The sequence below is a fragment of the Amaranthus tricolor genome, chromosome 2 (assembly GCF_026212465.1).
Source record: "Amaranthus tricolor cultivar Red isolate AtriRed21 chromosome 2, ASM2621246v1, whole genome shotgun sequence".
NCBI lineage: Eukaryota > Viridiplantae > Streptophyta > Magnoliopsida > Caryophyllales > Amaranthaceae > Amaranthus > Amaranthus tricolor.
In genome coordinates this window covers 1,657,142-1,684,156 of record NC_080048.1, presented here as the reverse complement: position 1 = coordinate 1,684,156, position 27,015 = coordinate 1,657,142, and the positions used below count along the sequence as shown (strand labels likewise).

The 27,015-nt window shown below is 35.5% G+C and overlaps 2 protein-coding genes across 2 annotated transcripts; one reads left to right on the top strand and one right to left on the bottom strand.

Annotated features, from left to right (window-relative positions):
• Positions 1 to 12,774: 12,774 nt before the first annotated feature.
• On the bottom strand, positions 12,775 to 14,558 carry LOC130804804 (disease resistance protein RGA2-like). The gene is made up of 4 exons (XM_057669410.1): positions 14,129 to 14,558; positions 13,982 to 14,029; positions 13,801 to 13,863; positions 12,775 to 13,676 (listed from the first exon to the last, which is right to left on the bottom strand). Exons 1-4 carry the CDS (start codon positions 14,556 to 14,558, stop codon positions 12,775 to 12,777), a joined length of 1,443 nt encoding a protein of 480 aa, XP_057525393.1.
• A 9,458-nt stretch (positions 14,559 to 24,016) lies between these two features.
• On the top strand, positions 24,017 to 26,095 carry LOC130804767 (disease resistance protein RGA2-like). The gene is made up of 3 exons (XM_057669347.1): positions 24,017 to 24,860; positions 24,955 to 25,937; positions 26,072 to 26,095. The coding sequence occupies exons 1-3, from the start codon at positions 24,017 to 24,019 to the stop codon at positions 26,093 to 26,095; spliced, it is 1,851 nt and encodes a 616-aa protein (XP_057525330.1).
• Positions 26,096 to 27,015: the final 920 nt, after the last annotated feature.

Below are 27,015 nucleotides of genomic sequence, written 5' to 3'. Positions count from 1 at the left end.
AAAACCAAATAAAACTATCTCTCACAAATCATGATAAAAGAGAATGTATATTACTTAAGAAAACAAAAACAAAGGAAGGGGGTATATATATACAGATTTGGCAAAAGAAGACTAAGGGTAAAGAGGGAAGTTATGTGATATGTTCAAGGGTATATGTATTATTCTTAACACCCCCCTCAATCTTGGCTGAGATAGCATGCCAAGATTGGTCATAAGTTTGTTGAATTGGTGTGAGGGAAGAATTTTGGTGAAGATGTCAGCTATTTGAGAAGAAGTTGGTAGATAGGTGAGCTGTATGAGACCTTCCATGACCTTTTCTCGTGTGAAATGACAATCTATAGCAATGTGTTTGGTTCTTTCATGGAACACTGGGTTTTTGGCTATGTAGATTGCAGATTGATTATCACAGTGGAGAGTGACTGGTTGAAGGACAAGGAAGCCAAGATCTTTGAGAAGGCGAACCATCCATGTGATTTCAGCTGCAGCATTGGCCATGGCTTTGTATTCAGCCTCTGCAGATGACCTTGATACGGTTGCTTGTTTCTTGGATTTCCATGAAATGGGAGATTTGCCAAGTTGTAAAACATATCCAGAAACAGATTTCCTTGAATCAGGGATGGCCAATCAGAATCACAGAAGGCTTGTAGGGTGAGTTTTTCAGCGCCATTCATGAGAATACCTTGTCCAGAGGTATGAGCAACGTAGCCTAGAATGTGATGAAGAGCCTGGAGATGAGTGTCTCTGGGATGTTGCATGAACTGGCTTAGGTGTTGAACAGAATAGGCCAAGTCAGGTCTAGTATTAGTGAGAAAATTCAACTTTCCCACCATGCTTCTATAATAGAGAGGATCAGCAAGGAGAGTGCCTTCAATGGAGCTTAACTTCATATTTTGTGGTAGAGGAGTAACAACAGCCTTGAATTCATTTAACTCACTTGCTTGGAGGATATCCTTAGTGTATTTATGTTGAGTCAGAATGATGCCTTGAGGAACATAGGACATTTCAATGCCAAGGAAGTAATGTAATCTTCCTAAATCCTTGATGCTGAAGACATTATGTAGATGATCTTTAAGCTGAGTAATAATGGTTTGATCATTACCTGTGAGAATAATGTCATCAACATAAACAGCAACTATAGTTAGGGAAGAAGCAGTGTTTTGAATAAACAAAGAATAATCATTTCTTGATTGTCTAAAGCCTTGGAGAAGTAATTCATTGTGAAGTTTAGCAAACCATTGTCTTGATGATTGTTTTAAACCATATATAGATTTGTGTAACTTGCATACTTTGTTAAGAGGATTAGGAATACCTGGTAGGAGCATCATATAGACTTCCTCATGAAGTTCACCATGTAAAAAAGCATTATTGACATCTAATTGATAGAGGGACCAACCTTTAGTAGCAGCAACAACAATTAGAGTTCTTATGGTTGATAGTTTGACAACAGGGGAAAATGTGTCATCATAGTCCACACCATGTGTTTGTGTGTAACCTCTTGCAACTAACCTGGCTTTGAAGCGTTCAATGTCTCCATCAGCTTTAACTTTGATTTTATAGACCCATTTACATCCTATGGGCTTCTTACCTGGTGGAAGATCAACTAATGACCAAGTCTTGTTTATTTTTAGGGCTGTGAGTTCATCATTCATGGCCTGTATCCACCTGCTGTCTGTACATGCTTGTTTGTATGATGTGGGTTTAGGAATGTGTGAAGTAGCATAAACAATAGACTTACTGTTTGTAGGTATGTTGTCCAAGGTAACCAAATTACACCAATGTTGATCAGAAATGTCAGAAATCATATTAGAACATACATAATCATTTAAATAAGATGGGGGGTGGGATATTCTGGTGGATGTTCTGGGAGGAATGAGATCATTGCAGGCAATAGGTTGTTGTTCATTTTGTTTAGCAGGGCTATTAGGGAGGAGATTGGGAGTTTGTAAGGGAGGAATGGAAAGGGTTGGATAGGGGTCATCAGTGATGTTGTTAAGGGATTGAAGGTTTGATGTTTCAGCAGGGAGGAAGAATTGAAAAGGTTTCTTAGTATTGTTGGTGCTGGATTGGTTATGGTAAGGGAAATGTTTTTCATGGAAGATTACATCTCTGCTAACAAATATTTTGTTGTTGAGTAAGTTCAAAGCCTTGTAGCCTTTTTGTGTTAAAGAATATCCCAAGAAAACACAAGCATTAGCCTTGGGATCAAATTTTGATCTGTGAACTTTAGATGTGGAAACATAGCATAAACAACCAAAAGTTCTAAGATGATCAAGCACAGGAGGGGATTGATGTAGTAATTCATAAGGGGATTTATGTTTAAGAACAGATAGAGGCATTCTATTTATAAGATATGTAGCACACAGTAATGAGTCTCCCCAATAGGTGGGAGGAAGGTTGGCCTGAAAAGATAATGCTCTTGCAGTGTTTAATAAGTGTCTGTGTTTACGTTCAACAACACCATTTTGTTGTGGAGTATCAGTGCAGCTAGTATGGTGAGTGATTCCTTTTTTATAAAAAAATTCTTTAATGGAACCTTCACATAATTCTTTGGCATTATCTGTTCTGATAATGTGAATATTGCTGTTAAATTGATTTTCAATGTATGCAATGAATTTATGTATGACATGAACAGAGTCAGATTTATGTTGAAGTAAGTGAATCCATGTATATCTTGTAAAATCATCAACTATAGTAATGAAAAAAGTACATTTGCTTGGGGTAGCATGTTTGTAAGGCCCCCATACATCAATATGAAGTAAATGAAAAGGTTTAGTACTTTTTATTTCACTTGTAGGAAAAGGTAATCTGCATTGTTTGGATGCAGGGCATATTTGGCATATAGTATCAATGTATTTTAGTTGATTCTTAAAGAAAGGAAGAACATGTGAAAGGTTGGAAAAAGGTAGGTGACCCAGCCTTAAGTGCCATAGTTTAGCTTGTTGTGTGTAGATGCTTGAATGAGAAGTGACAGTGGAAGCAGAAGAAGTGGGAAGGGTGGACTGTTGAGAATCACTGGAGAAATCTTCTTTAGCATAATAAAGTCCAGATTTCAATTTACCAAGAACTATCTTCTTGAGAAGGGTAGGACCCTGTAAGAAACAATGTTGATTATTAAAAGTGATGGCACAATTCAGATTGTGGCAAAGTTTGTGAACAGAAATGAGGTTGAATTGGAAATCTGGAACATATAAAACATCTTGTAGTTGAAGATTGTTGGTTAAAAAAATAGTGCCAATGTGGGTGACTTGTATTTTTTTTCCATTAGGGATGGTAATGAAGGTGTGTTGATTTTCAATATTTTTGTATGTGTGAAACATTTGAAGGTTGGAACAAAAATGGTCGGTAGCTCCACTATCAATAATCCAATCATTATCAGTATGAGATAAGAGACAAATGGTACCTGCAAGGAAGGCAGTGTGTTGATTTTGATCTGAATCTTTATGTGGTGTTGTATGAGGTTCAGAATGTTGTTTGTTAATGAGACTGAGAAGTTGGGAGTATTGTTCTTTGGTGAAATTAGCATGAACCATATCATCAGTCCTAGTAGGAGAATGTACCTCATCATGTATTTGTAGTTGAGAATGATGTGCAAACTTTTTCTGAGTTTGAGACCTATGCTCTTTAGGGTATCCATGAAGCTTATAGCATCTATCAATAGTGTGTCCAATACAGTGGCAATGATCACAATGTAGAGTAGAATTCCTTGTAGGGACTCCTTTGTATTTATTCAATATTCCTTTATTTGGGATGTGTCTGCCTTTGTTGGTATGTGATGTATTTGATGGAATATGTGGAGGTAGAAGTCTGTCAGCAGCAAAGGCAAGGGGTTCAGAATGAGGTTTATTCTGGGTGATAGAGGTATGGTGTTGCTCTTGTAGAACCATCTTGTATGCTTCTGTGATAGTGGGCAAAGGGTTCATCATGATGATATTACTTCGAATTTGTCTGTATTCATCCTTTAATTTCATCAAGAATTGCATAAGACGTTGTTCTTGAAGAACCTTAAGAAATTTAGATGTTAGGTTGCATGTACAACGGAGGCATTCACAAGTTGGCAAAGGGCTGACCTCATCTAATTCATCCCAAAGGACTTTGATTTTTGCATAGAATACAGCTATATCATCATTGTCTTGTTGTATAGTGGCTATTTCTTCTTGGATTGCAAAAAGTTGTGTGGAACTAGTATGTCCATATCGTTCTTCAAGATTTTGCCACATCTCTTGAGCAGTCTTGAAAAAGAAGACACTTTTGGCAATAATAGGACTCAAAGATTTGAGAATCCATCCTCTGATCATTTCATTACATCGAATCCATGCTTGATATGTAGGAGCAGTGGGCGATGGTTTGTGGGAGGAGCCATCAACAAAGCACATTTTATTTTTTGTAGAAAGACCAATGATCATAGAAGATTTCCAGGTGATAAAATTTTGCCCTTCAAATTTTTCAGATACGAAAGATTGAGCAGTAGTGTCAGATGGGTGAATGTAGAAAACGGTGCTAGGATCAGTAGTAAGATCTAGGGTTCGAGAATTGAAATTGTTGGTTGTGAAATCGTTGATAGAATCAGTGGTCATGATGATGAAGGAAAGGGAAAAAGGGGAGAAAAAAAAAATTAGGGTTGATGAAAAATTAAGAAATAAACGAAGATGAAAGGAAACAGATTTGACATGCAAATAGAAAAAAAAACGAAAACAAGAAGAACAAAGATAACAGTAATCAAAAGCAAGATGAAGAAAGAACGAGAGTAAGAAAGAAACAGAAGATCAAGAATCATAAAAAGACGAAGATGGAAAAAGGAAAAGAAATAAAATCAGAAACTTTCCTGATGCAGAAGGAAACAGGTTGAAAGGAAGAAATAACCGCAATGTTGATGAAGACGGACAGAGCAAATGGAAGCAGCAGTGGCGAAGGATAAAGAGGTAGAAGAAAACATCAATGTTGCAATTGAATAAAATTGAAATTGGAGATCGTTCCAGCTGATACCATGTTAGAAAAGGAGAAAATCAAATAAAACTATCTCTCACAAATCATGATAAAAGAGAATGTATATTACTTAAGAAAACAAAAACAAAGGAAGGGGGTATATATATACAGATTTGGCAAAAGAAGACTAAGGGTAAAGAGGGAAGTTATGTGATATGTTCAAGGGTATATGTATTATTCTTAACAACCAATTTATCGATTACATCTTGCATCCTTCACAAATTACGATCTACTATTATCTTTCTCAAAACCCACAGTCATGGCTGATTTTGGAATCTCCATTGTTGAAAAGCTCATAGAGGTGATTGGGAGCGAGCTCATCAAACATATTTGTTACCGTTGGGGCTACAAATCTGAGCTTGAAAAACTTGAAAAAACCATCATATTCATCAAGGCTGTGCTCGTTGACGCTGAGGCTAAGCGCAACCTTTCAATGGCACAACAGGGCTATATATCCGACCTCAAGGCTGCTGTTTACGATGCTGATGACTTGTTCGATGAGCTCTTCACTCTGGCTAAGCTCAATGAGATCGATGGCAAAAGGGGTGGAAAGTTCTTCGAAAAGGTACGTGCCTTCTTTTCTTCAAAGAAAGACAAGGTTAGTCGAGCTAAACAGATGTCTCGTAGAGTGAAGGAAATTAGGAAGCAATTGGATACTATTGCTGACGATCATAATAAATTTGGGCTTATTAACTATACCCCTATTGCTGACGATCATGATAAATATGGGCTTAGTGTTACTGTTAACTATACCCCTATTGTTAGGAGGCGGCAGGAAACTTGTTCTTATGTTGATGTAAAGGATATTATTGGGAGGGATTGTGATAAGAAGGAAATCTTAGATGTGCTGTTAGATCCTAGTGATGAATTTTGTTTCTTGACTATTGTGGGACTGGGTGGATTGGGAAAAACGGCTCTTGCTCAACTTGTATTTCAATATGAGAGCATTCAAAAGGGGTTTTTGTCATTATGGGTATGTGTTTCAGATCAAGATGGGGCACAATTTGATGTGATGACAATACTTTGTAAAATTTTAGAATTACTTACTAATGAGAAGCTAGATAATAGATCCTCGTTTGAGTTAGTGCAAAGGAAGTTTCAAGAGCAAATTAGTGGAAAAAAGTACTTTTTAGTTCTTGATGATATATGGAATGAGGATTATGCAAATTGGAAGGAATTGGAGAAATTCTTGAGGATGGGTCTAGTGGGAAGCAGGATTGTGGTAACCACTCGTTCAGATAAGACAGCTAGTTGCATAGGAAGTAAGCATGTCCATAAGTTAAAAGGTTTGTCCGAGGAGGATTCGTGATCTTTATTTGAGATGACAGCATTCGGAGAAGGAGAAAAAGATGAAGAGTTAGTTAAGATAGGGGTGAATATCGTCAAAAAATGTTGTAACAATCCTCTTGCTATAAAAGTTATAGGAAGTCTTTTACATGGTCAAGTAAGAAATAAGTGGGAGTCAATTGAAGAGAGTGATTTGGGTGAAATTAAGGAGGGTAGTGACCAAATTTTGCATACATTGAAGCTTAGTTACTACAATCTTACACCCTCGTTGAAGAGTTGTTTTAGTTACTGCGCAATATATCCCAAGGATGAAAAGATAGTTAGGGAGGAGTTGATTGACCTCTGGTTGGCACAGGGATATATAGTACCGTTAGATGGAGGTCAAAGTTTAGAAGTTGCTGCCGAGGAATATTTTTTAATCTTGTTGCGAAGGTGTTTTTTTCAGGATATAGAGAAGAACGAGTATGGTGATATTGAGTCTGTTAAAATGCATGACTTAATCCACGATATTGCTCAAGAAGTGAGCAAAGACGAAATTTGTGTTGTAAATTCTAAAACAAAGAATGTGGGAGAGAAGGTACGTCATTTGAATGATGATTGTAAATATGAAAAGCATATAATGTGTTGTGCTAAGATTCGTTCATATTTTTCCTATAATGGAATGGTTGATAAAGAAGTTGATAAAGTAGAGAACATGACTGCTTGAAGGGCATTGCATGTGGTTTCGGGTGTTGAAAGATGGACTTGGCATAAGTTTTTGCTTTTGAGATATGTTTACTTATATGATTATAAATTGTTAGCGCTACCTGATTCCTTTACAAGAATCTATAATCTACAAACATTAATTTTAAAATGTAAACGATTAGAGGAGTTGCCAAAAGATTTTGGTAATTTGATTAACCTTAGGCATTTGGACATAAGCGAATGTGATTGCTTGATAGGTATGCCTTTAGGTATTGATAAATGTACAAATCTTAGAACTTTACCATATTTTGTAGCGGGCAATGGGAATTCATATGCAAAACTCAAAGTGTTACAAGTTCTCAATAAGATCAAAGGAAGCATCCGTATCTTAATAAGAGAAAATTATGAACATGTGGATGAAGTGAGTGATACAGAAGGAGGTTATTTGAAAGACACGAAACATCTCACTAATGAGCTTGATATTCATTTTAGAGGTGAATGTATTAATCCTGAAGGCCTCATGAAAAACTTGCAACCACCTTCCCCTCTCAAGAGTATAAAGTTGCACCGCTACAATGGTAAAACAATACAATGGTTTGCAATGTCTTCCCTACATCATCTTACCGACATTGAGATCGTAAGCTGTGGTAAGTTGGGGCAAATACCTGTGCTTAGTAAAATGCTCCATCTGAAATCATTGTCACTTTGTGACTTAGATAGTGTAGAGTATATGGAGGAAGGAAGTGGTTGATTTCTTTCCTTCTCTTGGATTTCTAGAAATTTATCAAATGAAAGAGTTGAAAGGATGGTGGAAGGAGGGAGGTATGAGATTGAGATTTTCCCGCCTCTTTCGTTTATTTATGAGAATTGTCATAACTTCACATCATTTGTTCCTTATTTAAGCCCTGAAAATTTTCCAGAGCACCAATTCCCCACTCTATGTATGTTGTGGATTGTAGATTGCCCTAAATTGGCTTCAAATTTCGTTTGCCCTAGCTTGGAAAAGTTGAACTTAACAAATATCAATGAAAGGTTGCTAATAACTTGTGAGAATTATCAAGTTGAAGTGATCACCAAACCGAGGGATGTTTGTATAAGCCACAAGGTGAGTCATCTCAAATCACTACGCTTAAATGGTATTACTACACTCATCCTAGCTAATTGTATCGATTCAGAGGTGGAGAGCTTTGTAGAATTCAAGGAGGAATTAAATCAGAGTTGTGCTTCTTCCCTCCGAACACTTGAAATTCGACATTGTGACAATCTGAGGAGACTTTCAGGGTTGGAGTCCCTTACAGCCTTGCAGAAGCTGTCCTTGAATTCCAATTGCAATTTGAGCATCAATGAAGATGATGAAGAGCCTTGGAAATCCTTTCATTCCCTTCGTAAACTCAAGTTTTGTAATCTCTCACAAATGAAAAGTCTGCCTAAAGGGATGCAACACTTGACCTCCCTCCAGTACCTCAAACTTTTTAGTTGTGAACTACAAGGGCTACCAAAATGGATGAGTTGCTTATCATCTCTGCAATCTCTATATATTGATGATTGTCCAGGCATCGAATCATTTCCAGAAGCAATGAAGGACCTCACCTCCCTCAACACCCTTTCAATACAATAAAAATATGCAAAAATTCCGACAGAAAGAAATTCCAGAAAATCAAACACATCCCAAAAATCAAAGCGGTAATTACATACTTTATTTTAATATAAACATCATGTTTGAAAAATATATAAGTTCACTTTGACCGCAAAAATTAGTTTTGCTAACATTCAAAACTGTATATTTGTAGTACAATATGATCTGATCTTAATCATTAACTCGTGTTTGTACTTTCTAATAACTATAGCGTCGTGATTTTTCTATATTTTTATTTTTATGGGTTTAAAATTCTAGCTTTTTAATTAGTTAGTGAATACGAAGTAGTTGATACAACTTTTTAGTGAAATAAAGAAAGAGATTGAGTTTGTAGATTAGATTAAGAGATTGAATGAGTATATGTTTGTTCTTTACTTGAGTTGCTTATTTCTTAAAAGGTGGTAGGGCCTGGAGTTAAATATAATCATCTTATTAAGGACCACTTATCCACTTGCGGATTGCAACCAAAAATAAGTGATTTATTGTCAATTTTAATCTATTTTTAAGTCATTTTAATTAAATTACGAAATCAAAAAGGGGAATTATCTAGGAAATGTTAAAGCTAGGCAACCAAATTACATTTTTTAGGGCATTCTTATATTGATTGTTGCAGCTAGTTATATTAAACTAGGATAGAAACTCGTACAATGTAAGAATTTTTAAATATGTTAATTTTATAATTTTTCGCATTTTAGTGTTTTAATTACATAACTGAAAAAGCAGATAATATTAAAACAATGTGAATGATTGATTTTAATTATCAGTTTAATGTATTTTATATCATTTCAGTTTAAAAGAACAATTTTTGTCATTTCTGAAAATTGTATAATTTCTATAAGTTTCTAAATTGCAAAATTGATTGTAATAGACTGACAGTTAATTTTCTTATTTTAAAATAATCAGAATATTATTGGAATATCTGTAAATTATTATCACTACTAATATTTGTATACCTTGTTTCTGCCAGTTGTTTGATCAACTTGAGGAGAATCAGGCCGATACAAGAAGGCAGGAAGCAGGAGCTGTGTAAAATAAATACATCACAAGCAGGAGTTGTTTGTTTGTTTGTATTACTCCTAATTTGTGGATTAGTCTTTGTGTTGTTTGAGTTTGAATTTGTGCAGGTTATTCAGTCTTACATGCACTCAATTCGTAGGTTATTCAGGAGTTGTTTTGCTAACATTTAAAACTGTATATTTGTAGTACAATATGATCTGATCTTAATCATTATCTCGTGTTTGTACTTTCTAATAACTATAGCGTCGTGATTTTTCTATATTTTTATTTCTATGGGTTTAAAGTGGAAGAACTTTTGAATTTACCGTTATAGTAATGTGGAAGATCAAAAAAGAATGAAGGGAGTAATTTTATAATTTCTCTCATTTTAGTATTTTAATTACATAATCTAAAAAGCAGATAATATTAAAACAATGTGAATGATTGATTTTAATTATTAGTTTAATGTATTTTATATCATTTCAGTTTGAATTTGTGCAGGTTATTCAGTCTTACATGCAACTTAAATAGAAGGCATATACTACTCGGAAGTATCACCTGCAATTCTTGTTACTGAATATTCAAGAAATTGATTTTGAACTTTGATATTCTGTTCATAAATTTTGGTGACGGGAAAGCTAAATTCTTGAGAGACCGTCTCTTTAAGAAACGTCTCTTAAGCCCAACCCATTTAAACTTAATGCCTACTTGACGCATTCTTAATGCCTACTTGACGCATTCTTAATGCCTACTTACTGTATCGTTAATGTCTACTTTCAATATTTTAAAAGTCTACTTGTATCATTTTTAATTCCTACTTACAATATTTTAAAAAATGTATAATGGGCTGATCTAATTAGAGATGGTGTCTCATAAAGACCGTCGCTCAAGTGCATTGTGCCAATACTATAAGGCCGGAGAATCTTTGCATTTTTGACCTTGTATATGATGAGAGATAGAGATGTTTATTCAGATTATTGAGTCAGTTTTGAAATAATTATTTTGATCTACATTATAGTTGAATTCTCTGCCCTTTTACCATTAGAAATTACTTTTTTTTTTATGTGGAGTCATAGTCTGATTTGGTTATACAATGTCTATAAGTAATTATCGACTGAATCTGTTTTCAACATCTCAATCCCATGACATTAGACATACTAAACATTTGTCGAGAGCTTATCATTAAATTAACAATGATTTCCCATAAAATTGAAATCAATTATAATCACACATTGTAATACAATACATTATTAATAAAGTAATAATCACCAATATAATTGCATTTTCCTTAAATAAAGATAATCTTATCATTAATTAAAAAATGGCTCACAACTTAATATGATATTGACTCGATCACTTTAAGGTTAGTGATCACTTTAAAATTATGAATGATCACTTTAAGGATTAATATAAAAGATCCTCTTTACGATCAAATAAGAATTTCATTAAATTGAGTATGATATTGTATGTGGGATATAGCATTCTATTATACTAGAAGCATCAATGAGCCCTATTATTACAATTGCTTAGGATACCTTTTTTTTTAGCTTATAGAGTATGTTTGTTAGTTCAAGGACACTTTTACTCTTACTCTTACTATCTGGAAACAAAGAATAGTAGATTGGTTCTGTTCAAAATGAAATTAAACTAGAGTTATGAACCTATTATCTAGAATCAAAAGATCAGTCGAAGAACTTAATTTAAAAGTCATCAGAATCATTCACATATCATATTCAATTTTGAGTTTTGGCTTAGTTAGTCTAAGTTAAGTGTTATTATATTATTTGTTTATTTTCACAAGGTCTTGTTTCATTTGGTAACGTGTTGTCTACCTAGGTGTTAGGAAGATAAGTGTAATTTCTTCTTAGTTACTTTAAGGGATAAATGTAACTTTCACTTAATGTGTAATAGACTCATGAGTGAAGTGAAATAATTATGAGATACGAAGATTGAAATCTTAGTAGATATATGACTTTAGACAGAAATTAGCCATTAGTGGCGAACTTCGTAAACAGTCAATTTGTTTTGTCTGATTTAGTTCCGCATGTTTGCATTCTGTTATATGGATGTCTCTAACAAATATAAGATTCCAAGATAATGACACTTACTAAACTCTAGTTCTTTGTGGCTCTCAAATACTTTCATGAATGCCTCTCAAATGTTAGTAGATACATTACATAAGTATATATATATATATATATATATATATATATATATATATATATATATATATATATATATATATATATATATATATATATATATATATATATATATATATATATATATGTATATATATATATATATATATATATGTATATATATATATATATATGTATATATATATATATATATATGTATATATATATATATATATATATATATATATATATATATATATATATATATATATATATACATATATATATATATATACATATATATATATATATATACATATATATATATATATATATATATATATATATATATATATATATATATATATATATATATATAGTTAAACAAGAAATTTGGGAAATTCAATCCATACAAATAACAGAGCAAGTGTGCTCGAACGAGCACAAAAACTCGTTTCAGCAAGCACATACACATAACAGAAGATAGCATAACACGAACATTCCACCAGGGTTGGGTGCTCATACGAGCGCCCCAGTGGCTGCATCGGTTGAGTTCTATGATGCTTCAATCATACTTCTTCACACACATACTACCCTTCTTTCCCATTGATCTAAAGCTCAAGTGCACCATCTTCCATCCCCTTTGAGCTTGGTTAATTGAAAACTATACAAACACATGAATATATCAACTGAACACCATTGATTTTTATCAAGAGCAGATAATTAAGTAGTGGGTAAAGAATTATACCTCATCAACCAAACACATTGTTTATGCAGTTGTGATCAAATTCTTTGTGAAACATTAAAATGTATTATCACCAAGCTCTTTTGTTATCCTGCCTTTGATAGAAGATATGAATGAAAAACACCTGAGTTAGCCATTAGTTTCAAATGTTCTCTTATTTTTTATGAGCAAACGAAAAAGAGTATTCCAATTGAAAAAATTTATGCAATTACTTATAATGTAAACATCTAGGATGTGTTGGATTTTGAGAAAGTCCTCGCCGTTGGGATTTTCGCATCTTTCTATTAGATCTGAGCAATTTGTTAATGTAAGGCTTTTAAGGGAGGTGAGGTCCTTGATTGCTTTGGGAAATGATTTGATGTATAATCTATCACCAAGGATTGAAGAGATGATAAGGAACCCATCCATTGTGGTAGACCTTCTAAATTATGACAATAATAAATAGAGAGGTCCTGCAGGGAGGTCAAGTGCTTTATCCCCTTGGGCAAACTTTTTATTTTTTGGAGAGAATAAATATTTAGTTTACGGAGGGAATGAAAGGATTTCCATGGGTCTTCGTCATCTTCATTCATGCACAATTGTTCGCTGTTGCTCAATTTCAACTCCTGCAAGGAAGTGAGATACTCCAACCCTGATTGTCTCTTAAGGTACGCACAACTATTAATTTCAAGGGTTAAGAGGGAAGATGCACAACTCTGTACTAATGCCTCTAAAAATCTCTCTACCTCCATATCTCCACAATAATGTAGTGTGAGTTCTGTGACATAACTTATGCGTAGTGATTTAAGATTATCCGTAATCATTTCTCTTTGTTTGGTGACGCTCACTTGCGGATACACACAAGTTATTAACAACCCTTCATTGACATTATTCAATTTCAACTTTTCCAAGCTTGGGAAAATTAGATTTGAAGCCAAGTTAGGGCAAGTTTCGATAAGCAATTCAGAGAGACGAGGAAGATCGTGCTCTGGCAAATTTTTTGTGCTATAATAGGGAGCAATTGATGTTAAGTTAGGGCAGTTTTCAATATCTAAAAAAGATAGACAGGGAAATCTCAATCTCATATCCTTTACATTCCCCTTCCACCATCCTTTCAGCTCTGACATCTTTCTAATTATTAATGTTTCAAGGGAAGGAAAGAATTCTGCTATTGCTTTTGTATCCACACTGCTGCTAAATTCTTTCTCCATATATTCTACGCTCTCTAAACCGTAAAGAAATAACAACTTCAAATGAGGTAATTTACTGAGCACTGGAAGCTGCCTCAACTTAAGACAATCTATGATCTGAATGCGAACTAGATAATGTGGGAGGGTTAACACACTCACCTTCAAATTCAATTTTAACCTTGCTTAGATGTTTCATATTGTTCAAATAACCTTCTCCTTCTCCTATGTCACTCAAGCCATTCACATTTCTATAATTTTCTCCTATTTTGATGTGCATGCCCTCCTTTTATCTCACTGAAGGTTTGTATCACTTTGAGTTCTCCACATAAATCTTCATTACCTGCCACAAAATACGATAGAAATTTCAGATTTGTCAATTTATCCAAACCTAAAGGCATACCGATCTAAAAACGACAACCTCTTAAATCCAAACACCTAAGGTTTATCAAATCACTAAAATCTTTTGGCAACTCTCTTAAATGTTTACAATGTAAATGTAATGTTTGCAGATTATATAACCTTGTAATTGAATTAGGGATTGCTTCTAAATATTTCAAACCCACGAAAATATATCTCAAAAGCAACAATTTGTCTAGGGAAGGAAAAGTAAACTCACGTGAAATCAGCATCAACGATCTTAAAGCAGTCATGTTTTCTATTTCTTTATCTACAAAATCATCAGCAAAGTATGAACGAATTCTAGTACTACTCGATAAATATTTTCCATATTCATCCCTCTGCACATCTTGAGCAACATCGTGCATCAAGTCATGCATTTTTACAGACGTAATATTACCCCATTGATCCTTCTTTACATCCTGAAAGAAACATCTTCGCAACAAGATCAAAAAGAACTCCTCTACAGTATCTTCAAGACATTGACCACCATCTAAAGACACAATATATCCTTGTGCCATTCAAAGTTGAATCAACATCTTTTTATCCATGTCATGATCCTTGGGAAATAAGGCACAATAACTAAAAAAACTCTTCTCTGAACGAGTGGTTAACACAATCTTGCTTCCCACTAGACCCATCCTCAAGAATTTCTCCAATTCCTTCCAATTTGCATAATCCTCATTCCATATATCATCAAGAACTAAAAAGTACTTTTTTCCACTAATTTGCTCTTGAAACTTCCTTTGCACTAACTCAAACGAGGATCTATCATCTAACTTCTCATTAGTAAGTAATTCTAAAATTTTACAAAGTATTGACATCTCATCAAATTGTCCCCCATCTTGATCTGAAACACATACCCATAATGACAAAAACCCCTTTTGAATGCTCTCATCTTGAAATACAAGTTGAGCAAGAGCCGTTTTTCCCAATCCACCCACTCCCACAATAGTCAAGAAACAAAATTCATCACTAGCACTAGAATCTAACAGCACATCTAAGATTTCCTTCTATAGAGGGAGTAAATTTTTGAAAAATTACAATAGTATCTTTAACCTTTGGGTTGCACCGAGTTTTTCTTTATAGAACTTTGGCATCAAAGTGAAAGGCGAAACAATCTAACAAAATCTCGTAAGTGGGATTAAAAAGCAAAAGGCTAAGGACATTATTATATTATACACGAAGATGAACAATATAATTCATATTTTTTCTCTTTTCAATTTAATTGCAACATTAGATTATTACACTTTTCATTCATTATATTTAATTTGCAATTATTTTTTAATTTATAAGTTAAAATATAGTCAAAGAGATTTTGTTTGATTCGTCTCAATGTAATGATCATTAATATCCAATTTTTAATAATTTTTTATTATATATAATTTAAGATATTAAAGATTCAATTAGCGCATTGAATAACATAAAAAAGATTGTAACTAATATGAAACGAAGGAAGTATTAATTTAATTTACTATAAAAAGTAAAGTCAAATAATTAAAGTAACTATATATAATTAAAATTAATCTGACCTGTGATACAATTCATCAAAATTGTGTTCCTAAAATATGAATTTGCCACCCAACTTTCAATGTCGAAACTTTATATATCTGCACATAAAAAATCTATGATCAAGGTCTCAGAAAGGAAGGATGGAGGCAACATATATCTAAAAAGAAGATTGTGGGCCGAAGAGTCTCCCGGCTCAAGATGGATCTTTAGAATGGTAGGATTTTGCAACGGAAAGGAGTGAATGAAACTAAATCCGCAACTTATATCTTATGATACAAGCTTGACTCTTAATCATAAAATTAGAAACAATACATAAAATAGATATAAAAATAAAAAATAAAAAATAAAAAAATTAGGTAAAAGAATAAGTATAATAATGATGTGTAAAAGGCATTGGCAAAAAAAGAATACCAAGGGTATCACTGTGGAGTGTGGAAACTTCTATGTGCTTATTTATAGCTGTCATTGTTATCCCTCATAACTCAATTTCTTTACCAAGCCAAGCCTATCTTATTCCTTACTTTTGAAACGCCACATATCACATCATTTGTTTAATTTTCCTAAATTTAATTACATTATGACTGGTTATGCACTCTTAATTGTTCAGAAACTCATTGAAGTGATTGCGAGTGAGTTGTTCAACGATATTAGTAGGTTAATGGGCTTCAATTCCGAGCTTGAAGAATACAGTAACACCGTCGTATTCATCAGAAGTGTGCTCCTAGACGCTGTGAACAAGCGCGACCTTTCAGTGGATCAACGACGCTATGTTTCAAATCTCGTGGCTCATGTTTATGATGCTGATGATTTGTTCCATGAATTCTTCACTCTGGCTAAGTTCAATAATAAGTTTGATGGCAACAAGCGTGGTAAGTTCTCAACGAGTCAGGGTAAGCAAATGCCTCATACAGTTCTGAAAATAAGGAAGTGGTTTGATGCTATTTCTGAAGATTGTAGAAGTAATATATTAAGGCTTAAATCCTATACACCCATTGCTTGGAGGCCGGAAGAACCATTGTGTTTTGTTGATCCAATGGATATAATGGGGATGGATGGTACGGATAAGAACATATTCTTAGATCTGTTAGATCCTAGTGCTAGTGATGAAAAGAGAAGCATCTTAATTAGATCCTAGTGCTTGCTTGTGGTGTAAAGAGAAACATCTTAGATCTGTTTGGTCCTAGTACTAGTGATGAAGAGAGAAACATCTTAGATGTGTTGTATCCTAGTGCTAGTGATGAAAAGAGAAACATCTTAGATCCTAGTTTTAGTGGATTCGGTGATTTTTACTATGATCTTACATATTTATTAAAAAGTTGTTTTACTTATTCTTCGGTATTTTCCAAGGATTTTGAAATGGATAAGGAGATGTTGATTAGTCTTTGGGTGGCACAAGGCTATATAGTTCCATTTTTAAGAGGTCAAACTATAGAAGATGCCGCTGAGGAATTCTTTTTGACTTTGCTTGGCAGTTATATCTTTAAGGATGTAAAGATGGATAAATAGGATGATGTATGTTAAGTCTGTAAGATATGCATGATTTTGCTCTGAAAATGAGTGGAGAGGAAACTTGTGTTGTAAGTTCTAGAATAACAAAATTGGAAGAAAAAATACGTCATGTGTATGTTGATAATGAATATGAAGGACACTTAACGTGTAATACTCGTATTCGTTCTTACTTTTCTAGGGATTTAACTGATAAACTAGTGGAGGACATGATGGCTTTAAGGGCGTTGGCTGTTAGATTATGCATTACGGTTATTCTTAGGAGCAGTTACTTGTATTAGTGGTGTGTAATGTTGCAGTTACTAGATCTTCTTAGGAACAGTTATTTTTAGCTTCTGTATAAATAACCATCATCAGTTGTTGAATTAGATACAAGTAATAAATACAAAAACACAAAAACCTTGCTGGTTAAACAGAAAACATGGTATCAGAGCTAGAACGATTCTGAATCGTTCTTCGCAGCTTCATCACATACCAATTAACCTACCTTAAAATCCAACAATGGAAGATGAATCAAGAACTGTCATAGCACCAGACCAACCGGTCACAATGGGGCAGTTGTTGCAACTCTTTAAACAGTTAAACCCCAACAAACCATCCACTGAAACCAGCACACATACCCTTCTAATCTCAGAGAAATTAACTAATCAAAATTACACAAAATGGTCCAGGTTGATGCACTTAGCCATTAGTGGACGGGATCGTCTCAATCACATCATCGACGATCCTCCACCCACAAATGACCCAGCGTACAACCAATGGATCAGAAGTGATTCAATAGTTATCTCATAGATTCTGGAGAATATAGAGTCTGATCTAGTCAATCAATATCTCGATTTCCCGACAGCCAAAACATTGTGGCAAGGGATTGAAACACTGTATAGCAGTGGGAGGGATGGCCTGCAAATTTTCGACTTAACAGTCAAAACCAACAAGATCCAACAAGGGCCAGACACCATTGAAACATACTACAGCAAATTGATTGTTTTATGGAAAGAAATTGACAGAAGACAACCAAATCCGATGAAGGATCCATGCGACATCATCATTTATAATCAAATAACTCAACAAAACAGATTATACCAGTTTTTAGGAGGCGTCAATGAAACATACGACAAGGATAGAAGAGATATCCTCCTCTTAGACCCTCTTCCCACAGTGGAGGAGGCCTATGCAAGTATCAGAAGGGAGATTCTGAGACGAGGAATCATGAAGACAAACCCCTCATCTGATTTTGAGTCACCAGACACCGGAGGGATTTTTTCAGTCAAAGGGAAATCTTACCGGAGGGAGGATGAAAGATCTCACCTGAAGTGTACCTATTGTGGTGGTACTAGGCATACAAGGAACGAATGTTTCAAACTCGTGGGGTACCCAGAGTGGTGGCCGGATTCTAAGAAGAGGGGAGAAAGAAAACCGACGGCGCGTTTTTCAGATCAAACTCGTCTGGGAAAGGCAGCAGTAGGATGGCGCCAAGAGAGATCCACAACCATGGAAGAAGGAGAAAAACCAGGTGAAGCCATGAACGTTACAGGCAAGGAAGAAGGTATCAGAAACCCTAAAGGAGGCGCCCTAACAGTGAGAAGAAGAGAAAGGAGTGAAGGAAGGGAAGACCCCCCACCTCCTTTTAAAGGAGATGGATCAGAAACCCTAAAGGAGGGGGGGTCACGTGGCTCGTTTTTTCAAGTCCAAGAGTCACGTGGCTCATCATCTTCCTCATCCCACATTTTTTCTGTTTTTTCGTCCTCATTTAATACTTCGTCTTATTTTGATAAGGGTTGGATAATTGATTGTGGAGCCACCGATACAATGTCGTATGACCCGAACGATTTTTTGACTCGTGACACCCCTATAAAAACCATTATTAAAACAGCCAATGGGGAAGGGATTAAAGTGAGTGGAGCTGGAACAATTTCTCTTACAGAAAATCTTACTTTAAAAAATTGTTTATTTGTCCCCGACTTGTCGCATAAATTATTGTCAGTAAGCCAACTTACTAGAGATCTTGGTTGTTCTGTTCTCATTGAGCCCGGATGTTGTACTGTGCAGGATGTTCGGACAGGAAAAGTCATTGGGCGTGGTATTGAAAAAGGTGGATTATACTACTTGGAAGGGGAGACTCAAAAAGGCAAAGCTGTTCTTGCTCGCGGGTCAGAGGAAAGACAACTGTGGACATGGCATCGACGTTTGGGGCATCCATCAATAGGGTATTTAGAAAAACTTTTTCCTCAATTTATAGGACTAAAAACTGATTTCAAGTGTGAAACTTGTATTCGTGCAATGAGTCATAAACACTCATACTCTACTAGTTTGAATAGAGCTGATTTACCTTTTATGCTGATTCATTCTGATGTGTGGGGTCCTGCACCCGTCATAGGGTTACATGGTTTTTCATATTTTGTCACATTTATTGATGATTGCACTCGGATGAGTTGGATTTACTTCCTCAAGCACAAATCGGAAGTATTTCATGTGTTTGTTGAATTTTATAATATATGTACTCAATTTCAAACTCAACCCCGCATGTTTAGAACAGATAATGGTGGAGAATATGTTAATTCAAACATGCAACAGTTCTTTAAACAAAAAGGGCTTATACACCAGACCACTTGTCCCAATACACCTCAACAAAATGGAGTGGCCGAACGGAAAAATCGCACACTTCTTGAAATGACTCGTGCGCTTATTCTTGACTCTCATGCTCCAACTTATCTATGGCCTGAAGCCATCGCCACTACTAACTACCTTACCAATAGACTTCCCTCAAAGAGCCTTCAATACCACACACCTCTAGCCACCCTTCAAACCTATTTCTCTTTACCTTCCTCACATACTCTACATCCTCGTGTTTTTGGTGCATAGTTTTTGTTCACTGTCCAGCAAGAGTAAGAAACAAATTTGAACCGAGAGCAGTCAAATGTGTCCTTATTGGGTATGGGAGGAATCAAAAAGGTTATCGGTGTTATGACCCCCTGACTAGAAAGATCTATACCACCATGGATTGCGAATTCATTGAGAACGAATATTACTACCACCCTCTTCGATGTCAGGGGGAGAATCACAGTGACGATCTCAGATGGTTAATCAGTCCACGGTTGTCCAACTTAGACCCAAAAGACCAAGTGGGCAATGCTACAGAGTTACCCCACCAAGACGTTTTCTCCACTCCTCTACCATTACCAATCCTGTCTGACCATCAGGTAAGTCATACAGATCTCGATAGTACTATTGCTCCAGACAACACTAATACTGATAATATAAGTGATGATCATGTGAATGAAGAAGTTGTTACAGATACAGTTGAAACAGGGAATCATGATAGCCAAGGTGTTGGTGGTGAATCATATATGTTACCTTCTCGCTCCACTCGAGGGGTCCCTCCAAGAAGGTATGATCCTGAGTATGAAGCACAACGTTCAAGATATCCTATTGAGAAGTCTTCCAAATCAGGAAATTTGTCACAAAGTGCCTTAGCATTTAAGGTAACTTTAGATACAACCAAGAGCCCAAGAACAGTAGAAGAAGCCCTTGTATATGTGCATTGGAGAAAGGCGATGGAGGAAGAGATTAATGCTCTTAACAAGAATGGCACATGGGAGAAATGCATCCTACCAAAGGAAAAGAAAGTTGCCGGGTGCAGATGGGTATTCACGATCAAGTACAAGTCAGATGGCACGATTGAAAGGTACAAAGCTCGAGAAAGGATACACTCAGACATATGGAGTTGACTACTCAGAAACATTCTCTCCTGTTGCTAAGCTTGATTCAGTTCGAGTTCTGTTCAGCATTGCAGCAAACTTAGACTGGCCCCTACACCAATTTGATGTTAAAAAAGCGTTTCTACATGGAGATCTACAAGAAGAAGTGTACATGGAAGCTCCACCAGGGTTTACATCAGGGTTTTCGGAGAATGAGGGATGCAAATTGAGAAAGGCTCTGTATGGGTTAAAACAATCTCCCAGAGCGTGGTTTGGAAGATTTACCTCTGCAATGAAGAAATTTGGCTACAGGCAAAGCAATTCAGATCACACCTTGTTCCTTAAACGAAGAGGAGGCAAAACAACGTGCTTAATAATTTATGTCGATGACATGATCATTACCGGAGATGATAGAGACGAAATTGCAATTCTGAAAGGGAAATTATTTCAAGAATTTGAGATGAAAGATCTAGGTAGGCTGAAGTACTTCCTAGGGATTGAAGTTCTTAGATCGAACAGAGGAATTTTCATATCCCAAAGGAAGTATGTTTTAGATCTGTTAACTGAAACAGGGATGCTGGATTGCAAGCGTATCGAGACACCAATGATGATGAACCATGGACTACAGATGATCGAAGGAGGAAAGTTAGCTGATCGCATGCAATATCAACGCATGGTAGGGAAGTTGATCTACTTAGCTCATACAAGGCCAGATATTGCATATGCAGTAGGAATAGTCAGCAGGTTCATGCACAAGCCTCAGGTTCAACATATGGATGCCGTTTATAGGATTCTAAGATATCTCAAGGGATGTCCTGGTAAGGGAGTCTTTTATCAGAAGAATGGTCATCTTGACCTTGTGGCATATACAGATGCAGATTGGGCAGGTGATAGGGATGATAGAAAGTCGACTTCAGGCTACTTTACTTTTTTGGGAGGAAATCTAGTCACGTGGAGGAGCAAGAAACAAAAGGTGGTGGCCATGTCTAGTGTTGAAGCTGAATTTAGAGGTGTAGCAAAGGGAATCACGGAAGTCTTGTGGCTGAGAAAGTTACTTACTGAACTAGGATTCCCTCCTAAAAGGAGTTGCGAGCTGTACTGCGATAATCAAGCGGCTATCAATATTTCAGAAAATTCGGTTCAACATGATCGCACCAAACATGTAGAAGTGGACAGGCATTTTATAAAGGAGAAATTAGAAGCCCAAGTAATTAAGCTTCCTCATGTGAAGTCCAAGGATCAGCTAGCAGACATTCTTACAAAGGTAGTTGGAACTCAATTTTTTGAAGAAGTTTTGTGCAAGTTGGGTGTTGGTGACCCTACGACCCAACTTGAGGGGGAGTGTTAGATTATGCATTACGGTTATTCTTAGGAGCAGTTACTTGTATTAGTGGTGTGTAATGTTGCAGTTACTAGATCTTCTTAGGAACAGTTATTTTTAGCTTCTGTATAAATAACCATCATCAGTTGTTGAATTAGATACAAGTAATAAATACAAAAACACAAAAACCTTGCTGGTTAAACAGAAAACATTGGCCCTGTGTTCACCTTGTTTAAGTTTGCCTTCTTCCTTGGACAATTTATTGCTTTTAAGGTTTATTAAATTGGAGTCTGCAAATTTGGTGTCACAGCTCCTTGATTCGATTACAAGACTATACAATCTTGAAACATTGATTCTACATTGTATAAGACTAAGGGAGTTGCCAATAGATATTGGTAATTTGATAAACCTTAGGCACTTGGACATAACTCATTGTGGTTCGTTGATTGGTATTCCTTTAAGTACGGAAAAGTTGACAAATCTTGCAGTTTTACCATGTTTTGTTGTTGGTTATGGAGATTCAAATGCAGTACTCAAAATATTACAAGCTTTCACTGGGATAAAAGGAGAACTGCATATCAAAATCAGAAAAATTTATGGGAATGTGGATGGAGTGAGTGAAACTGCAGCTACCTCCAAATCTTAAGGGGTTAGCCTTGCAATGGTACATAGGTACAACAATACCATGGTCGTCACAAGTTTCCTTTGTATTGCCACATCATCTTGTTCGTATTGAGATCATACAATGTCATAAAATGGAGCAACTTCCGGTCCGTCGTAAATTGCCCAACTTAAAATCATTGTTTCTTAATACGTTGAATAGTGCGGAGTATTTGGAGGAAGTAATAAGCAACAACAGTAGTAGTGACACAAAAGAAGTAGCAGAGTTCTTTCCTTCCCTTGAATCTCTAGAAATTAGGTGGATGTCTAAGCTAAAAGGATGGTGGAAGGGGAATGAGAGATTGAATGCATTTCCCCGTCTCTCCCTCCTTTACAGAGCTTTAAGAACAATCTCCCAAAGCAAAGATTGAACCTTTCTTTCAATATGGATATACAAAGAGGAAGAACTCTTATGATGTGAACCCTAGTTTTACTCTCTTGTATATGCCTCTCCTATGCTCTAATGATGTTCTAATACTCCTTATATAGTCCTAAAACATATTAGAATAACCTAGGACAAAAGGGTTTAAAGCCCACAATAAACCGGATCAAAACAGAATCGCGTACTGTGGGCTGCTGCTAGGGATGGCAATAGGTCACACTCGGCTCGAATTATACATACTCCGACTTTGCTCCGGATAATAGTCGAACTTTTTTTTTCAGTCCAACTCCACTTGGAGTCGGATTATGCATACTCCAAGTTTTCTCCGACTCGGACTCACGGACCTACTATGAAACTTGTTCTTATGTTGATGTAAAGGATATTATTGAGAGGGATCCTGATAAGAAGGAAATCTTAGATGTGCTGTTAGATTCTAGTGCTAGTGATGAATTTTGTTTCTTGACTATTGTGGGAGTGGGTGGATTGGAAAAAACGGCTCTTGCTCAACTTGTATTTCAAGATGAGAGCATTCAAAAGGGGTTTTTGTCATTATGGGTATGTGTTTCAGATCAAGATGGGGGACAATTTGATGTGATGACAATACTTTGTAAAATTTTAGAATTACTTATTACTAATGAGAAGCTAGATAATAGATCCTCGTTTGAGTTAGTGCAAAGGAAGTTTCAAGAGCAAATTAGTGGAAAAAAGTACTTTTTAGTTCTTGATGATATATGGAATAAGGATTATGCAAATTGGAAGGAATTGGAGAAATTCTTGAGGATGGGTCTAGTGGGAAGCAGGATTGTGTTAACCACTCGTTCAAAGAAGAGTTTTTTTAGTTATTGTGCCTTATTTCCCAAGGATCATGAGATGGATAAAAAGATGTTGATTCAACTTTGAATGGCACAAGGATATATTGTGTCTTTAGATGGTGGTCAATGTCTTGAAGATACTGCAGAGGAGTTCTTTCTGATCTTGTTGCGAAGATGTTTATTTCAGGATGTAAAGAAGGATCAATGGGGTAACATTACGTCTGTAAAAATGCATGACTTAATGCACGATGTTGCTCAAGATGTGCAGAGGGATGAATATGGAAAAGATTTATCGAGTAGTACTAGAATTCGTTCATACTTTGCTGATGATTTTGTAGATAAAGAAATAGAAAACATGACTGCTTTAAGATCGTTGATGCTGATTTCACGTGAGTTTACTTTTCTTTATTCCCTAGACAAATTGTTGCTTTTGAGATATATTTTCGTGGGTTTGAAATATTTAGAAGCAATACCTAATTCAATTACAAGGTTATATAATCTGCAAACATTACATTTACATTGTAAACATCTAAGAGAGTTGCCAAAAGATTTTAGTAATTTGATAAACCTTAGGTGTTTAAATTTAAGAGGTTGTCGTTTTTTGATCGGTATGCCTTTAGGTTTGGATAAATTGACAAATCTAAAAGTTCTATCGTATTTTGTGGCGGGTAATGAAGATTTATGTGGAGAACTCAAAGTGATACAAACCTTCAGTGAGATAAAAGGAGGCATGCACATCAAAATAGGAGAAAATTATAAAAATGTGAATGGCTTGAGTGACATAGGAGAAGGAGAAGGTTATTTGAACAATATGAAACATCTAAGCAAGGTTAAAATTGAATTTGAAGGTGAGTGTGTTAACCCCGAAGGTGTGTTGATAAAACTACAGCCATCTCCCAATCTTAAGAGGTTCAAGTTGGAAGGGTACCATGGTATGACAATACCATGGTCAACAGCCTCCCTCCCACACTATCTTGTTCGCATTCAGATCATTGAATTTGAAGTTGTTATTTCTTTACGGTTTAGAGAGCGTGGAATATATGGAGAAAGAATTTAGCAGCAGTGTGGATACAGAAGCAATAGCAGAATTCTTTCCTTCCCTTGAAACATTAATAATTAGAAAGATGTCAGAGCTGATAGGATGGTGGAAGGGGAATGTAAATATGAGATTGAGATTTCCCTGTCTATCTTTTTTAAATATTGAAAACTGCCCTAACTTAACATCATTTGCTCCCTATTATAGCACAAAAAATTTGCCAGAGCACGATCTTCCTCGTCTCTCTGAATTGCTTATTGAAACTTGCCCTAACTTGGCTTCAAATCTAATTTTCCCAAGCTTGGAAAAGTTGAAATTGAATAATGTCAATGAAGGGTTGTTAATAACTTGTGTGTATCCGCAAGTGAGCGTCACCAAACAAAGAGAAATGATTACGGATAATCTTAAATCACTACGCATAAGTTATGTCACAGAACTCACACTACAGTATTGTGGAGATATGGAGGTAGAGAGATTTTTAGAGGCATTAGAACAAAGCTGTGCGTCTTCCCTCTTAACCCTTGAAATTAATAGTTGTGCGTACCTTAAGAGACTATCAGGGTTGGAGTATCTCACTTCCTTGCAGGAGTTGAAGTTGAGCAACAACGAACAATTGTGCATGAATGAAGATGACGAAGAGCCATGGAAATCCTTTCATTCCCTCCGTAAACTAAATATTTATTCTCTCCAAAAAATAAAAAGCTCGCCCAAGGGGATGAAACACTTGACCTCCCTTCAGGACCTCTCTATTTATTATTGTCATAATTTAGAAGGTCTACCACAATGGATGAGTTCCTTATCATCTCTTCAATCCTTGGTGATAGATTATTGTAATGGCATCAAATCATTTCCCAAAGCAATCAAGGACCTCACCTCCCTTAAAAGCCTTACATTAACAAATTGCTCAGATCTAATAGAAAGATGCAAAAATCCCAACGCGGAGGACTTTCTCAAAATCCAACACATCCCAGAAGTTTACATTATAAGTAATTGCATAAATTTTTTCAATTGGAATACTTTTTTTCGTTTGCTCATAAAAAATAAGAGAACATTTGAAATTAATGGCTAACTCAGGTGTTTTTCATTCATATCTTCTATCAATGGCAGGATAACAAAAGAGCTTGGCGATAATTCATTTTAATGTTTCACAAAGAATTTGATCACAACTGCATAAACAATGTGTTTGGTTGATGAGGTATAATTCTTTACCCACTACTTAATTATCTGCTCTTGATAAAAATCAATGGTGTTCAGTTGATATATTCAACTGTTTGTATAGTTTTCAATTAACCAAGCTCAAGGGGGATGGAAGATGGTGCACTTGAGCTTTAGATCAATGGGAAAGAAAGGTAGCATGTGTGTGAAGAAGTATGATTGAAGCATCATAGAACTCAACCGATGCAGCCACTGGGGCGCTCGTATGAGCACCCAAACCTGGTGGAATGTTCGTGTTATGCCATCTTTTGTTATGTGTATGTGTTTGCTGAAACGAGTTTTTGTGCTCGTTCGAGCACACTTATGTAATGTATCTACTAACATTTGAGAGGCATTCATTAAAGTATTTGAGAGCCACAAAGAACTAGAGTTTAGTAAGTGTCATTATCTTGGAATCTTATATTTGTTAGAGACATCCATATAACAGAATGCAAACATGCGGAACTAAATCAGAAAAAACAAATTGACTGTTTACGAAGTTCGCCACTAATGGCTAATTTCTGTCTAAAGTCATATATCTACTAAGATTTCAATCTTCATATCTCATTACTCATGAGTCTATTACACATTAAATGAAAGTTACATTTATCCCTTAAAGTAACTAAGAAGAAATTACACTTATCTTCCTAACACCTAGTTGGACAACACGTTACCAAATGAATCAAGACCCTGTGAAAATAAACGAATAATATAATAACACTTAACTTAGACTAACTAAGCCAAAACTCAAAATTGAATATGATATGTGAATGATTCTGATGACTTTTAAATTAAGTTCCTCGACTGATCTTCTGATTCTAGATTATAGGTTCATAACTCTAGTTTAATTTCATTTT

Bases quoted from the DNA above. Each gene is read 5' to 3' on its own strand.
- LOC130804804 (XM_057669410.1), bottom strand. From the start codon at position 14,558: ATGGCACAAGGATATATTGTGTCTTTAGATGGTGGTCAATGTCTTGAA. The intron at 14,030-14,128 runs GTAAACATTTAA...GTATGCCTTTAG, and splicing joins GCAAACATTACATTTACATT to GTTTGGATAAATTGACAAAT. The intron at 13,677-13,800 runs GTGAGTGTGTTA...TTTACGGTTTAG, and splicing joins GGTTAAAATTGAATTTGAAG to AGAGCGTAGAATATATGGAG.
- LOC130804767 (XM_057669347.1), top strand. From the start codon at position 24,017: ATGGCACAAGGATATATTGTGTCTTTAGATGGTGGTCAATGTCTTGAA. The intron at 24,861-24,954 runs GTATGACAATAC...TTTACGGTTTAG, and splicing joins CAAGTTGGAAGGGTACCATG to AGAGCGTGGAATATATGGAG. The intron at 25,938-26,071 runs GTTTACATTATA...TATCAATGGCAG, and splicing joins AAATCCAACACATCCCAGAA to GATAACAAAAGAGCTTGGCG.